The sequence below is a fragment of the Alosa alosa genome, chromosome 7, assembly GCF_017589495.1.
Source record: "Alosa alosa isolate M-15738 ecotype Scorff River chromosome 7, AALO_Geno_1.1, whole genome shotgun sequence".
Classification (NCBI taxonomy): Eukaryota; Metazoa; Chordata; class Actinopteri; order Clupeiformes; family Clupeidae; genus Alosa; species Alosa alosa.
The window spans coordinates 13,969,440-13,985,273 of record NC_063195.1 but is presented as its reverse complement, the minus strand read 5'-3'; the positions used below and the strand labels follow the sequence as shown (position 1 = coordinate 13,985,273).

At 40.2% G+C, this 15,834-nt stretch overlaps 1 protein-coding gene across 1 annotated transcript in view; it reads right to left on the bottom strand.

Annotated features, from left to right (window-relative positions):
* Positions 1–15,556, bottom strand: part of LOC125298256 (NACHT, LRR and PYD domains-containing protein 3-like) — a 33,640-nt gene extending 18,084 nt beyond the window's left edge. The window contains exons 1-6 of the mRNA XM_048248958.1: positions 15,468–15,556; positions 9,300–9,856; positions 8,127–8,174; positions 3,506–4,129; positions 2,049–2,113; positions 1,573–1,659 (exon numbers count right to left, since the gene is read on the bottom strand). Coding sequence (XP_048104915.1) covers positions 1,573–1,659; positions 2,049–2,113; positions 3,506–4,129; positions 8,127–8,174; positions 9,300–9,762 — 1,287 coding nt within the window. The 5' untranslated portion in view covers positions 9,763–9,856; positions 15,468–15,556. The remainder of the gene's footprint in view (positions 1–1,572; positions 1,660–2,048; positions 2,114–3,505; positions 4,130–8,126; positions 8,175–9,299; positions 9,857–15,467) is intronic.
* Positions 15,557–15,834: the final 278 nt, after the last annotated feature.

The following is a 15,834-nucleotide window of genomic DNA, read 5'->3' as shown; positions in this document are numbered from 1 at the left end:
CAAGCCGTTCTGAAGTTGTGACACAAGCACGAAAGCTGGCCTTTGGAAAATGTAGTTCAGAAAAAAGGCTAATTGTAGGCAATGCAAGACTACCTGCAAAACGGGGCTTTCAGTTGGTGTTGATGACTGCTCATTCTGCACCCAGATAACAATTTAACAACATTTAATCTATGTTAAAATCAACATTACTTTGTCAACGTTAAAATCATTAAATCAACGTCGCACTGCAACATTTATTTTACATCACTTTTGCACCCTTCATTAATATTGAAGCAACGTTGAAACTAAAGTTCCACTAAAATGAATATTGAAACAATGTTGAAATTACAACAAAAAGTGATTTCAATGGTATTTCAATTGATATTAAACCTCAGTAAACCACTATTAGCCTGATCTGGCAAAATATTGGGAAATTCATATCCTGCTTTATTTACAGCCAGGATAAATTTGGCTAGGCCTAGGTATGTCTTGATTAGGCTACACAAGCTTGCATAAATAACCATTGACAACTTGTTATCAGTTAAGCAAGTGCATTTATTCACTCTTCATCTAGAAATTCACGTGTACTTTGTTTTCCTGCCATCCATAGCATCCATAGCAGTTGCAGTCTGGCAATTTGAGTGTGAAGTGCTTAGCTACCACCTCTACTGCACACAACCGCGAACCTAAAAACATTCCCGAGGTCTAGCTAACGTAACATAACTTACCTACTGAATCCTCGGTTATTGCTTAAGTTATGAACTTACTCGCGTAATACCAATATTATCAAACTAGCTAGAGTTAAACTTAACGTCCTCTATAGACATAGCATCTATGAAGCTACAAGTTTGAAGCTAACGCCAGCTTGCTTGCTTACTTGATTAGCCGAGTCATTTTAAACAGACTTCACACACTCCATTTGAATAAAAAAACAAATTAATTGTAACTTACATTCGGTGTGGACGACGAAACATCTGTTTCGTCTTCGTTTGTTGGACGAACCAGACAACAAGGACGTAAACTTTCCTCAAGAGGATGGTTGAAAGAGATGATTGCGTGAAGTGGCCTGTAGGAATCAATAACGCAAGGAGAACGCTACTGCGCATGCGCACAAGTTAATTACGGGATGTGTAGTTTTAGGGAGCGCCAGATTGTATGCATTAGAAGCGTAGACAGTTGGATTCACAGGTGACACCTGTGCCAGTGTTCTGATTAGCCCGGGAACTACTCTGGGAGCTTAACGAGCACAGCTGGCTTTAGGCCATTATGACATCACAGCCATTCAAATCTATGTGGGAAAATGAGCTTTTTAAAAAATGTTAATCCCCTATTTCTAAAAAAGTATAAACTTTAACAAATCTGAAATAATAACTCTGTTGCCCCACTCCAGACCTTCAGAATGGTTATTTCAACATGTCTGTATGGTCAGAGGTTAAGAGTCGCATTCATTCTTGAAAAGGTAAAAAGAAAAGGTTATAAGAAGAAGAAGCCAGGAGATTTCCATGGAGATTCCATCCACTATAATTGAACTTAACATACTGCAAACAATTTTTTGTGCAATGAGATAGACAGACAGACAGACAGACATATTACCGTTCGGTTGCTGCTAGTTGGACCTGTGAGGATGGATTTTCTTTCATGGTGTACATATGGCTTCTTTAGCTCCTCTTGGGTGTGTTTCTGAACAACAAACAAGGTTGAACTAGCATTATATAATGTGCAACTGTGTAGCCTCACAGTGAATTGTGCAGCATGATTTGTGAATCATCAACCAAAAATCAACAATAAATAACATAACTGTATATCATTTATGAAAATAAGATAAAGTAAAACACTGTGAAATTGATTATAAAGCTGCTATTTTAGCGACTAAATGTTTTGGTAAAAGCATTTTACTCATGTTGAACACATGCCTACAGACAGACAGTGAGAGATTTCTTGCTTTAGACGATTGTTTCATTTAAGCTTTGCTTTCATCAATGAATCCTGCTTTTATTTTTACATAGAACAAAAGGAAATTTACTGTTTTTTATTTTATTTTTTATTTTATAATATTGTTAGAAACTCACCTTCTCTTTGGGTAAGTTCATCATTGGCCTGCTTACTTCTTTCAGTTTTTCTTCAAGGGCTCTGACTAGGGATGCAAAACCATATTGATACAATTAGTTTTGTCTATCTTGTCATGTGCAGGTGTGTGATGGAGCACAGCACGTCTGTCACTTCAACTGACGGATCTCCCGCCAGTGTATGAACATTATGACCAAGGGCCCTATCATGACATTCTAAAGTGCATCTTCACTCGTCAAAAGTCTATTCAAATTTAGTAGGATGTCCAGTTCACATTGGGAGGGGTTTCGTTATCAAAAGTGGAACGCATGGCGCAACAAGGTGTTCCTAGGTTTTTTAATCAGTCATATGGTTGTGTTTGGGGCGTAACATAATTTTAAACCAATGAGAATGGCATCTGTCATTCCCTTTAACGGCGCAACGCGCGATATGTAAAATAAATGCATCGGTATTTTGGCCTTCAACGGCACATTTGAAGGAGGCTGCTTGCGAGACCGTATGGAATAGTCATTCTTAAACCAATTATGTTTCCCATTGTAATCGTGCAATTTGTAATGCTTTGCATGGACGTGCGCTGGTGTGCGTTCATGAATGATAGAAGGATGGTGCACACACCTGCCAATATGACTGTTGACATGCGCTCTTAAAAAAACATATGAACAACTCGCCATTGACTTCTGACCAGGTTTAGGTGGTGTACGATAGCGATTTTTAGACAACGCGCCAGGCCCCTCCCTAGGTTGTTAATTGCCACACCCCTGGGCGCAATGTTTAAAAAATAAACGTGCAAAATACCAAATTAAACTTTCCGAGTTTTACGCCATGCGCTGTTGCCCAAAATACAGCCCTAAACATTTAAGAGCTCATTTGCAACATTTTTTCTCTGTTTGTTGTTTTCTTTTGGAAGCACAGTTTTTGTAATGCACAGGAAAGCATTACAAAAACTGTAATGTAATGAGTATTGTTCCGCGCAAATATTTCCTAATTGTAGAGATATGGTTTCAGGTGTTAATTGAATTGTGACTGTGATTTGGGTTGTGACCAGTGCTATTTAAATGCCTAGTATATTCAGTACAGAGATGCATCTCTGACGAGAGAGGACGTGAGTACTGTTGCTATAACAGGGGCCTATAAGTGTGGGCATGTAGTGATTGCAAAGTTTCTGAGCCAGCAAAGCTTTCATCACAATTGAATATTGGCCTGTAAAAATCCCAAAAGATGGGTGCTTGGAGATTGGTTGTCATTGATGACATTTTCATAGGATGACTTCACATATATTACTGATTATGGATTATTCACAATATTACCAGAGTATCATTGGCATAGCTTTAAATTTTATTTTTCAATATGGTTGTCACCACGCTAGCTTGTAAACGATTCCCAATCGCTAGTGACCAGACTCTATTCACTCATGAATAGGTTTGGTTTACTAGTGAAATGCTCGCTGAATGTGACTTACTTTTAGCAGCCATGTTGTCTTCTCTGATCTTTCTCAGAGCCTGGTACTTCTTGTTTGTGTAGTGTAAGAAGTCAGTCTTCTCCACCATGGTGTCTATCTTCCGCAGAAGCTCCGTCACCTGAGTCTGGTCATCCCTCTTTTCATTGTTAAAGGTGTGGTATCCACCCTCACAGCCGTCTATCAAGGTCTGGAAATTGTTGTTTAGAACATTTTCCATTGTTCTCCCCTTCAGCCTATCTGCATGAGTGAAGAGCACCATGGTGAACTGTGTTGCTCTCTTGCCAAAGTTGTCCTGGATCCATTTGACTGCGTTCTTCTCCTCTTCTGTTGATCTCACATCCAGTCTAATCACCAGCAGGAAGACATGGGGTCCAGGAACTGACAACTCAACACACTTCTCAATCTCACTTTTAAACTCAGTTGCTGTCTCAGACGTATCAAGTAGTCCTGGGGTGTCAATCACTGTGATCTGTCTCCCAAACACATTGGTAGTCTCCCTCTTAGTAACTAAAGTGACAGAGTCCCAATAACCTTCTTTAAAGACCTCATTCCCCAGGATGGTGTTTCCTGTTGCACTCTTTCCTACTCCAGTTTTGCCCAGTAGCACAATCCTCAGCTCTGATCCTGTGATAAGGAATTCAAAAAAATATATGTTTTAGGGCCCTCTGAGAGACTGTTTGATGAGAAATGGCATATAAATGTGCACAAAATGTAAAGAAATAACAAGCACACTTCAGAATCCTATTAAAATGCAGACATGATTAACACCATGGGACCTAAATTAAACAGTGGGCAAAGAGCAAAGTGTGTCAACAAGCAACGTTTTTGTGTATGAACTATGTCGAATGTGAGAGGAATGAAGACTTCTCAATGGTTTTGTTTCTTTTAACTTGCATAAAACACTGTCCTGCGGCTTATACACAATGCAGCTAATACCGAGGAAATCACTGTAATTATTTTTTTTTTAGCAAACAACGTACATTACAGTACATTTTAATCAAGGACCAAAAAAAAAGAAACATCAGAGAGGTAGCTCACCCCTCCCTCCTGCATTCCTAGATAAACTCTACTTTTGTTTTTGTTTGGGGGACAGGCTGCCCCAAATTGTATTTGTTTCCAGTTTTTGGAGCATGGGTTGCCTACAGAGACCGAGTTGTTTTACAGTGTACTCACGGGATAAGCAGCTAGCAGGTCGTGAGGAGATGATTGCTGAATGTGACAAAAAATGTTATGGGCTTGAAACTGTGTACAATTGCTGCATTTTGCATGTTCACCTCTTTTACCTTGATCTCAGTTGCTGTGTCTTCAAAAGTTTTCTTATTAGCCACTAGAGGGCATTTTATGTCTGTATTATCTTAGTCTTTCCACAGATGAAGTTTAACCACATGGATCTCAATACAAATTTCAAGTTTTTGCTTGAAATTGCACTGTGCCTATTTACAAGGGCATTGTTCCCATCTCTTTTGGGGCCTACCATCAAATGTCAGACCTCTATAGAAAGCTGAGAACCTGTAGTTTTCATAGGAAACAGTCACAAATAACTGTGTGATGTACTCACACAGAGTTACAGAGGCTAGAATATAGTTTTTTCTTTCTGCCGGATTACAGGCATCTCTGAACTGACCACAATTCAGCCCTCTAGGTCACTTGAATGGACTTAGAAACATAACTGAGCCCAAGCACCAGGTCTTGTGAAGCTGCGTGCAAAAGTAGATCAATATAGAATGAAAATATGAGTGCTTTAGACCATTATATGCCAAGGTATGCTCATGCGTTTTGTAAAATGCCTATGGAAACTCCCCATAGGACTTTTTGTTATCCAAAATGCATACTGACATGAACCCCTTTGTGCAGAAGCATAATCATGGTCTCAAATGAAAGGTAACACTTTGAGGTTTCTTGTGGACTATTTAGATTGTATGTCAGGTGTTCTGATATAGACGGACTACACAAAATATGGAATAATTACAAAAAAGTCTCTATTTTTGCATTACTTTGTTGGTTCAAGGAGTGTGTATAAGATAGACTATATATCTGTACAACTAATATTGGATAATACAACATAAAGATTCAATTTCTATGGATTCTTGTGAATATTTCAGTACCCAATATGTTGGGGGGGTTACCGTCCTGCCGGCAGGACACTGAAGATTATGGAAAGATCAGAGCTGTTTTAACCCAGAAATACACCAATATTAAAATATCACATCAATAATACACCAAGCTTGTATCCTAGAATTCATTTGAATGTGTGAATTAAATGCTAAAATTACATTATGTACAAACATGGGCCACTTTGCTGCTCTCTAGGCTAAGGTAATTGAAGTATCTGTTTTCCTGTTTGTTGGATTCTCTGGTTGTTGCGTTGTGTTTTAGTTCTAATGTCTGTATTGAAGATGGTCAATAAAGCTTGACGGCGGGATCAGGATCGGCGATTAGATGATGATTTATTGTAGATGGTACAACAATGAATAACAGAACACAGGCTAAGTCTCAAACAGTAAAACTGTGCAGAGTCTAACAGTTGTGGTTGTTATTAGAAGCGGCTGCTGAGCCTTCCGACAGAAGATCCTCCTTGGGTTGCTTCCTCGATCCGTCTCCCAGTCAAAACCTAAGACAAAGCCTGTTATACTAAAACACAGAAACGTCAATCATGCCAACGTGGCAGGTGCCAACCAGTGTACAAAACCCGGCCCTGGCCAGATGGAGATACTAGCCCGAATAGGCAGACATGCTGTCTCCCTCGGTCCATGTTATCACCGATGTTCCTCGGATGTTCCTAAACATCGGCCTGTATGACCTTCCTGCTGGTACACAGGCCTAAGGCATAGTTATGTACAATAATATGGACTTCTCCCTGTTGTATACTACACACAGATGTAACATATGAACACATCAGAATACAGTAAGAATACCCCAGAATTCTACATGTTGCTATAAAGACATGCAGGTTGCAAATAGCCAATATCCTCACCATAGACTATAGGCTAGCATTAAGCTATTCTTTATCATACACCTTGCATGTGTCACTCAGGGTAAAACCAAATACACCTGGATCTTAAAATTAGCTGCATCATTGAGGGTAATTTTAGCTTGAAGGGTAACTCCGGAGTACATACAACCATGGCCGGATTATCATGACCACGGGCCCTGGGCACAAAATCGGAATGTGCCCCCCTCCCTCCCCGCATGCACGCCCGCACACAGTTGCCTGATGGTACGCACAGTGCGTACGCCCATACACGTGCAGGCGCGCACTCACTAACCCCAAAGCTAACTTGTAGGTTACAGCAGCTGTAAGAACCACTGATGGGCTGCTAAGAAAGACTCTGTTGTAGTTTCTAGATGATACACACACACAAAATTAATTTGTCAATTAAACTTCTTATCAGATTTATTTATGGGTATCCTCATTTATTGTGATGCAAGTTCCATGTTTGTTTCACGCATGTGCTGTTCGTCTGGCTCATCCAAACTACACCCTGCGTGAAACAAACACTATCATGGAATTTGGACATCACAATAAATGAGGATACCCATAAATAATCTGCACTGATAAGAGGTTTAATTGACAGAAATTAATTTGGTATGTGTAGGCTATCATCTAGAAACTACAACAGAGTCTTTCTTAGCAGCCCATCGTTGGTTCTCAAAGCTGCTGGAACCTACTGGTTGTGCTTTGGGGTTAGTGAGTCTGTCTGGCAATGCGGGTGGCACCCTCACCTCCTGTCTTACCTGCTGATCTAGTAACAGGAGATAGATATCTTCACCTTTAGCTTTGTCTGAGGTCAAAACGTGTGTCATATTCTTAGCATGTAAGTCTTGTCTGCATTAGATTGTAATCTGTACCAGGCAATAACAAACATGAATGCCCTCGCTGTGCGTAAAAAACCTCTAAATTATGCGTGTGCTTACTGCGCTACACTCAAAACTTAATTTTGTGTCTCTCCCTCTCAAAAGTTTTGACGGCATAGCTTCACTGACGGCAGGCGGCATTTGTGCAGCCATACAGTGCATTTGTACATACAGTGTTTTTGACGTGATTTCACATAATATTTTGATCGAACGGGTTGCACAATCTGCATATTAGGGAAGTGAGTAGCCTACTGCGTTTGTAACATGATCAAAAGTAATATTTTGACTGTGTCCAGGGCCCCTTACTGGTCCCGTGCCCCTGTGCAAGTGCCCAGTTGCCCTAATGGTTAATCCGGCCCTGCAACAACCTAGGGTCTATACGGTAGTTAACAAATTCAAAGTTTTTAAGAACGAAATTATGTTAATTGATGGCGTTTTGAGCAAGACCGTTTATTCACATTATCACTGAATGGACTAACAGTGATGCTCACAGGGCAAGGTGCTACTTCGCTATTTTCCAAGGAGAAACTTTTGTGTATTAAGAGTTTTACTCATAACTAGAGTTAACTTATCCAAGTTTGCTACCACATAAAGTATATGTGGCATATTCCAGCCCCAATCCTCTATTTCATGGTGAATGAACTAAATGTAGAGATTCAATGCATTAAACCGATACTGTCTCTCTCTTGCTTCCCATACAGTGGTACTGTGTGCAATTAATTAGGTGCTCTGGAATAGCAGGCAGATGTTGAGCTCATATACTCACTCTTTACTACCGGAGAGGCGCCCACTCCAGACACACCTTCAGACTCTTCTAGGACAGAAATGGAGATTATTCATCATAGACTACATGACCGAGCACAGCTAAAACAGCAGTAAAACAGTATACTGGCATATTGGCTTATCTCATCACTATGAGACCTGACAAAACGTATTTACAATAGAATACAGCATAAGATCAAATAATACAGTATGTCCCAATCCAGTCTCTTCAGTGTAATCATGTAATCATGTAATATATGCCCGGCATGAAAATGTTAAAATAGTTAATACTCTCACTCTCTTTCCCTCCCTCCCTCTCTCTCTCAGCAGGTTGATGGAACATATAACGAGCAGCTCTTGTGGTGAAAAGTGAACACGATAATAAAAGTTTCTTTAGACCTCAGCCGTTACTCCTGAAGTTATCTGGATAAACCAGTAAGACAGTCATCTTGTTTGTAGCCTACGCTAGCCCATCTTAACCGGTGTTAAAGTAAAGTAAAAAATAATTCAGTGGAAATGCATGGATTCCAGTTTCTTCCAGTAGCAGCAACTGGAATCCATGCATTTCCACTGAATTATTTTTGGAATCTGATCCCTTATCTGATCCCTGTTCATTCTTACTCGTTGCTTGACTTATCGTGACTAAATTCAAGATGGCTGCAAAGCGCTAAAACTTCGTGAAAGATACTGTCTGTATAAATCGTCTTGTAAAGTAAACTACCAGTGCTTTTTTCAAAGTTCTCAATGTCTCGTTTTAAATGTCAGGGCCCTCGGACGTCTACCAATGAAGTGTGGAGATACATTGAGCCCTAAATAAATGGGTGTAAAACAGTGATTTATTTGCATGGCTAGCCCGATGCGAAGCACCACTATTGAAAAAAGCTGTTGGTAGCATCGCCTAACTAGCGCAGATTTTGGAGTGCAGGGGACAAGCCGAGATGGGCTATGAGACATACGTTCACACTCGGTATCATGTTTCAATACACTTTAGGTCAATATCACACCGGAATTCTCCTTTATGCACCTGCTGCAGCACAGCTTGTGCAGGATGTGATCACATGTTCCTGTTCTTCCCTGTGAAAGGTGAACATGCCTCTGATACATGCGAGTGTTGGTTTGCCTGTATGCATGTGTACGGCACAGCTGTGGTCAATGTGTGTGTGTGTGTGTGTCTTACGTGTGGCGAAACCTCCTTCTGTATCTTCTTGCACAGTGGCTGTGGCTAGGGATTGGACTGGGGTTTGGGGATGAAAGTTCTGCATCGACCCCATAGGCTCCGGTTCCTTGTCTTCATACTCCTCTTCATCCATGAAGCTGTCTATGCTGTCCCCGTTGTCGTTGGCGCGTTTGCCTTGTGAAACGCCGCTGTCACTACTGCAGTCTGGTGTGAGCTCACTTTTTTTCTGGCGTTTCCTCGGCAAATCTGCGGCGTTCCGGTAAGAGATGGAGCCGTTGCCGCTGTCTTTGATTACTACCTTCTGTTCTTGGACCAGTTTCTCCAGTTCTGCACGGGTGCGATCTGGGTTTAACCCGTGTCTCTTTACCCTTCCACATATCTTCTTAAAGTCTGGTTTGGTTTTACTAGACCGTAGTGAATCAATAGCGTTCACAATCAACGTCCTGTACTTGGGTTCAGACATGTTTTCTGTGTGGGTTTGGCCAGAATGTATGTTTCTGTGTGCCCAGAGGCCGAACCCGGCTAGCAATCCAGTAAATTCATTGCCATTATTGTGGCTGTGAATGGAAAAAGAAAAAGAAGAGAGTGGTTTTAGTAAAATGCACAATATATCTTGTAAAATGTTACTTTTCGCTGCCCTGTTATATAGCCGGGTCATTCTGTGTGAAATCATCACACTTTAGAACCGCATCACCTCAGATTTGAATGAAACTTGGAATGCTGATGATTCGGACATAACAAAGTCATGAAAATGAAATTGCATGTGTTTTGGATCAATATTAAGGGAAGTTAGGTCTAATAATGAATTAGGGGGGACTATGACTTTGAATTAATGTATCTCCCTCAGTTTTATTCACAGACAAATGGTTTTTCATCGTTATAAAACTCTTTTCCAGCTCTACATTTAATAGTATTTTGGGTACCAGCTGAAAACAATAATAACACTCAATTAATTACACCGTTTTGACATTTCTCTATGCTGGATGTGAAGTACAACATACAGTACAGAATAGAACTATAAAATCATATATCAAAAGGCTTGTATGGAGTGGCATTGCGCTTATCATTCCTCTCATTTGCCTGCAGACCTACATTCTTGATTTGCTTACAGACCTAGCCTACATTGCAGAATGCCGACAGCTGATACTGGTTGAACAGGATCAAGGAAAATATTTCCTGGCTTTGCATTTTGCTTTAGGCTTTTACATGTAGATTAATTAATAGCCTATTAATGGAAAGCGTTCGATGTTCCATTTTTCTTTTTCCAAGAAGCCATACTTTTATTGATTTTCACTGATTTTTTGTCTACCTCTGTTCATACATTTGTATCCTTGCGCTCTTGCAATCTGATTTGACACTAAAGCCAGTTTTATGTGTTGACTGTCTCTTCTATTGAGTCTTAAATCTGAGTATGGGTATTGGGTAAGCTGGTTTAAAATTGCCATGCCAGATTGCTTATTTCTAGCTCATACAAAGATGAAGACCTAAAGCAGGGGTGTCAAACATAAGGCCCGGGGGCCAGATCAGGCCCGCCAGCAGGATTCAGGCGGCCCCCAGAGAAAAAAAAAAGATATTCACATCCAGTTGCGTAAGCAGAGATAAGCAATATCTCTATGATATGAAAGTGCAAACCTGTATACACATGGTTTGGCTTTAACCCTAGCAACCAGCATAGCAACCACATTATTTAGCATAGCAACCACCATATGTACCCTAGCAATGTCCGAGTAACCATCTTAATTACCCTAGCAACCACCACTATAATGTGACCCTATCAACCACCATAGGAACCAACATGATTACCTTAGCAACCACGTTATTTAGCATAGCAACCATCATATGTATCCTAGCAACTTCCCTAGCAACCTTGTTATTTTGCATAGCAACCACCATATGTATCCTAGCAACACCCTAGCTTATCTTACACCCTATCTTAATTACCATAGAAACAACCCAGAAACCCTAAATTATGATGTGACCCTTACAACCACCATAGCAACCACCATATGTTTAATGTCTTCCAGTCAGGGATGGATTACTGCACGGGCCTACCGGGCCCAAGCCCAGGGGCCCAAAGGGTCAGGGGGCCCTGAAGCCCACGCCTTAGCATGGAATCATTGTTTTAATATCAACAAATCAGGATGTAGGCTATGAATCTGATTGAATTTAGTATATTGGCCATCCCCAAAATGCACCAGAACATAGGAAAGCACATTAAACAAATTAAAACATTTCTGGGGGAGGAGCCCCAAACCCCCCCTCCCACACACATGTATATGACAATAAGTGGGGGGCCCACATCTGGGCCCAGGGGACCGAGAGTTCATAATCCGCCCATGCTTCCAGTAGCCTATCGTATAGGTTATGTTGGCTTGTGCATGAAAAGGACTTGACGTTTCGTAGCCTATATTTCCGTCAGTCTACTGTCTTTTAGCTCATCTTTACCATGACAACCCAGAACCCAACGCTCTACTTTGAGAGACCAACCAGCACGGAAACTGATCAATCTGACCAACAATTAACGCCGATTTGACACTCTTTTGCTGTCCAGGTTTGCAAATCATTCATTTAGAAAATTTAAGTTGCGCTATTTGTTATTATAATCACAGCACGACCTTACTACCATTAGGCCTACCATATCATTAGCATACAATATCGCAATAAATAAGTCATCATAATCATCATCGTCAGCATGGCATGTCACACATAGCCTACCTGCTCCACCACTGAGTTGTTATCATGTAGCTCTACACTCCACCACCTGCTCAATGTCCCTCTGCTCTGTATGCTTGCCTACATCTCCTCGCCTGCTGCGACACAGCGCCCCCAACAATATTGTATTTTTGATATATGATATTGTAGCTTCTACATTGGTGTTATTTTGCACAATTGTCACTACCGGCACCCGCCGCAATTTCGTGTAGGCTACATCGATTAACTTTAGATGCGCTCACATAATCCTGGCTCTGAGCCAAAATGGGAGGGGTGGGACCTGATTAAGTTGTTATTGGATCAGCCCAGTGTCAATAAGAAAATGTAACCAATTTGATTGTCCTTCCTTTGGGCCGATCGTTGGCCAAAATTATTAAATTATAGCCTATTCTATCGGCCCAAAAGGTGCGTCGGCCAATTCAAGGGTGTCATGAGGCAAAACATCCAGATAAACAGGCTCAAGATGTGAAATTAGCACAAATACATTAGGGAAACCAGGCACCAAACACCAAACTCATAAATTGAAGGACAAAAAAAAAAAATACCTTACTCTCACATAAAATGTCTTTGTATTTGAATAAAATGCTAATACAAATAAACAAACATATTAAAGTTAATTATTAAAGACTCTTTTTTAATAATTAACTTTAAAAAAGACCCTTTTTTAACGGCACACCTTATTCCACCTATTTGTATGGATTGGAATGAGGGAACATTGTAACATTGCATTGTGTGCTTTTTTTCTAGCTAATTGCTCACTGGTTTGCTGAAATGTTGCTGTACGATTCATTACACCACACTGAAAGACATGTATTGTCCTCTCCATTCACTCTGTGAAAAGTTACAGTGTTTTATGATTCACACACCTGCATTCAAAGTTGATCCATGTTAAACCAGGCCATAAAATTGTAAACTTTTTTTTTTTCAGACACATTTTAATTATTGTTGTGATGTTTGGAATTAGATGGAAAATAATTGATTGTATTACACCATATTGAAATTGTGAAAATGTTAATAAATGTGCATGTTCAAACTGTATACTGTTTCATGTTGTCTTGGGGTACACATTTGCCACACTAAGGTACAAAATTCTTTGTCGCTGGGGCAGTACACTGAAATCAACATATTTGTTCCTTTTCCAAGGGTACCATTTTGATCCATTACATAAAGGTACAAGTTTGTACCTTAGGGTACATATTTACCACCAAAGGGTACAAACTTTAAGGGTACAAATATGTACCCGGTTGAAAGGTACAAACTGTGTACCCTTGAGGGTACTGCCCCAGCGACGAGCCTTTGTACCTTTAAAAGTACAATTCTGTACTTTCTTTTCTGAGAGTGTAGGTAGCACTGCAGCCAACAGAGTGTAGCACTGTAGCTGCCTGGCTGCTCTATTTTAAATGTATCATAATCATCTATAAAATACATAGCCACACCATGTATAAAAATCACCTGTATTCTTCTATTTTGAAAGTACCAACATACTCTTTAAAAGGAGCATGATATCACTTTGCAAACCTTTCATAGCTATCTAATCTATTCCAGTTGATTAAGTGGACAGTGTTTGAGTTTTTCAGTTTTTCTCTGCCTATGAGACATGCCATAACCTGCAAACAGTCAACAGATCAACTATGCTGACCTGCCTGTTACATCTCATCGCCTAAACACTGTATCAGAGATGCACTCAAAAAGTCACAACTGAACTTGTCAAGCGGTACAAAGTGGAGACAAGTCTCTGACATTGTCAATGCATGCCCAGATTGAGCAGTGTTGCAGAGCAACCACATAACTGGTTCCATGTGTTCCAATTGGATGATTAAAGTTCTCAAAAAACTGATCATTAAAGATCTCAAGAAACTTGAGGCTGGTATGAGAGGGGGTATATTGTGTGTGTGAGCAACCTACAAGTTACTCATCGTGCACTGGATCATCTTCCTGAATCTCAATATTCACAACATAATCACAACAAGTCTGGGCAAATTATTAATTAAATAAAATGTTCAACGTTTTGCTTTAGGCAATACATGGGGCAACCACATAACCGGTTCCATGTGTTCGAATTGGATGACTAAAGTTCTCAAGAAACAAGAAAGTGTATTGTGTGTGTGGGCAACCTACATGTTATCTGCCTGAATCTCAATATTCTTATCACAACAACTCTGGGCAAATTACAAGTCAGTGCTGCATTCATTGTTTTGCACTTTTATAATGTCATCACCAAAAGTAGGTTATTGGTTTTACCAAAAATATTTGGCAGTACGTCACATTTGGTCTGGATGATCCTGCAATGTCATAGCTGACCCTAAAAGTTGATCAAAATGTTATTGGAGTTTTTGGCTGGGCTCTGTTTAGGCCTTCAGAAGACATATTTGTACTCAACATAGGCTCTTAATTTTTTTCCCTTATTGAGATAAGTAGAAACACTCTCATTAGGACATTATTGTCAGGACATTATTGATAGGACATTATTGTCATTAAACGCTTTTACAAAAGTATAGGCCTAGCCTACAGTTGACACTTAATGACCTAGCAAATGTCGGTGACTTAAGTCTGTGATTAGATAAATAGGCACTGGCAGATGCAATAGGTAAATAGTAGATATCTTTGCGTGTTAGCACAAGCAGTAGCCTGTAGGCCAATAAAGGCAAGCGTGTTTGCCACTTACATTCCTGACGTCTGACACTTCAAACTGTTGCAAGTGCATCAAGAAAGGTCTTGCCAGTGCATGTTAATGGCCAATCGTAGACTAGGATTTGGGGGTGGCCAATCAAATCTCAAGGGTGGTCTGTGCCACCCGGAGCCACCCCTCTGGCTCCGCCCCTGATGCGCCCTTTCAGTGTCATAAACAAGTTGCATAGGCACAGCAAAGGGACCCGCAACAAACTGAGCATTTTCAATCTTATTTGAAATTACACAACAAACTGGACCAACACACTACATCTACCTGATACCTGTGGTGATGCAAACAGTGATGCTCAAGTAACCATGTTTCGTGACTTGATGATCTAGGTCTAATGTCTAAGATGATGTTGTAATGTTTCTTTTTTAGTTTTAAAAACACACACATCCACACACAAACATCGACATACTTCCCTTTAAACCGAACATTCTCACTAGTATCAGAGTAAATGTAGCATCACTTAAAACTTGGTCGAGTGAGCAGTAATGAATGAACATATCTCACATTAGATCATTGGGATGATAATGAGCAATTAACATCAATCTTTTTTATCCACAACCCTCAACACAACATCATCGAAGATAAAGTTGTTAAAAGAAGATCTAAATAAAGACAACAAAAGAAAACAGCAAATTCCTCGATGTTGTATTTGTTCAACAGATTATTTTGTGTATACGTATCAATGGAGCACTCTGCACTGAACATCCTTCACTCAACAGACAAACACAACGTCTCCACTCAATATGTATCACCATTTAGGCCGTGATCCATCTTACCTTAGAGTCACTCATTCCTCTGCAATCGCCTTAGAGCCGAGCAAATCCGTCTGATGACTGAAATGAAGAGTTGAGAGTGAGAGAACAGTCTGTCCAAAATCAGGAGGCTTGAGGGTTTGGCTACACCGGTTGGGTGTGGGTTACATGCTGCTATTCCGACATGCCGTTACTTAGACATTGGTGTCATTGTCGAAGTGGCGGCATTAACATTAACTAGTGCAGTGCCCGTTCAAACATGCCATTCCTGAAGAAAACTCGTTGCCCAATTACATGCCCACAGGTATGCCTGCTTTAAAAATAGGATGATAGGAAAACATCATTTCAGCTAAGCATTCAATAATGAATACTGAATATTATAGTATATTAG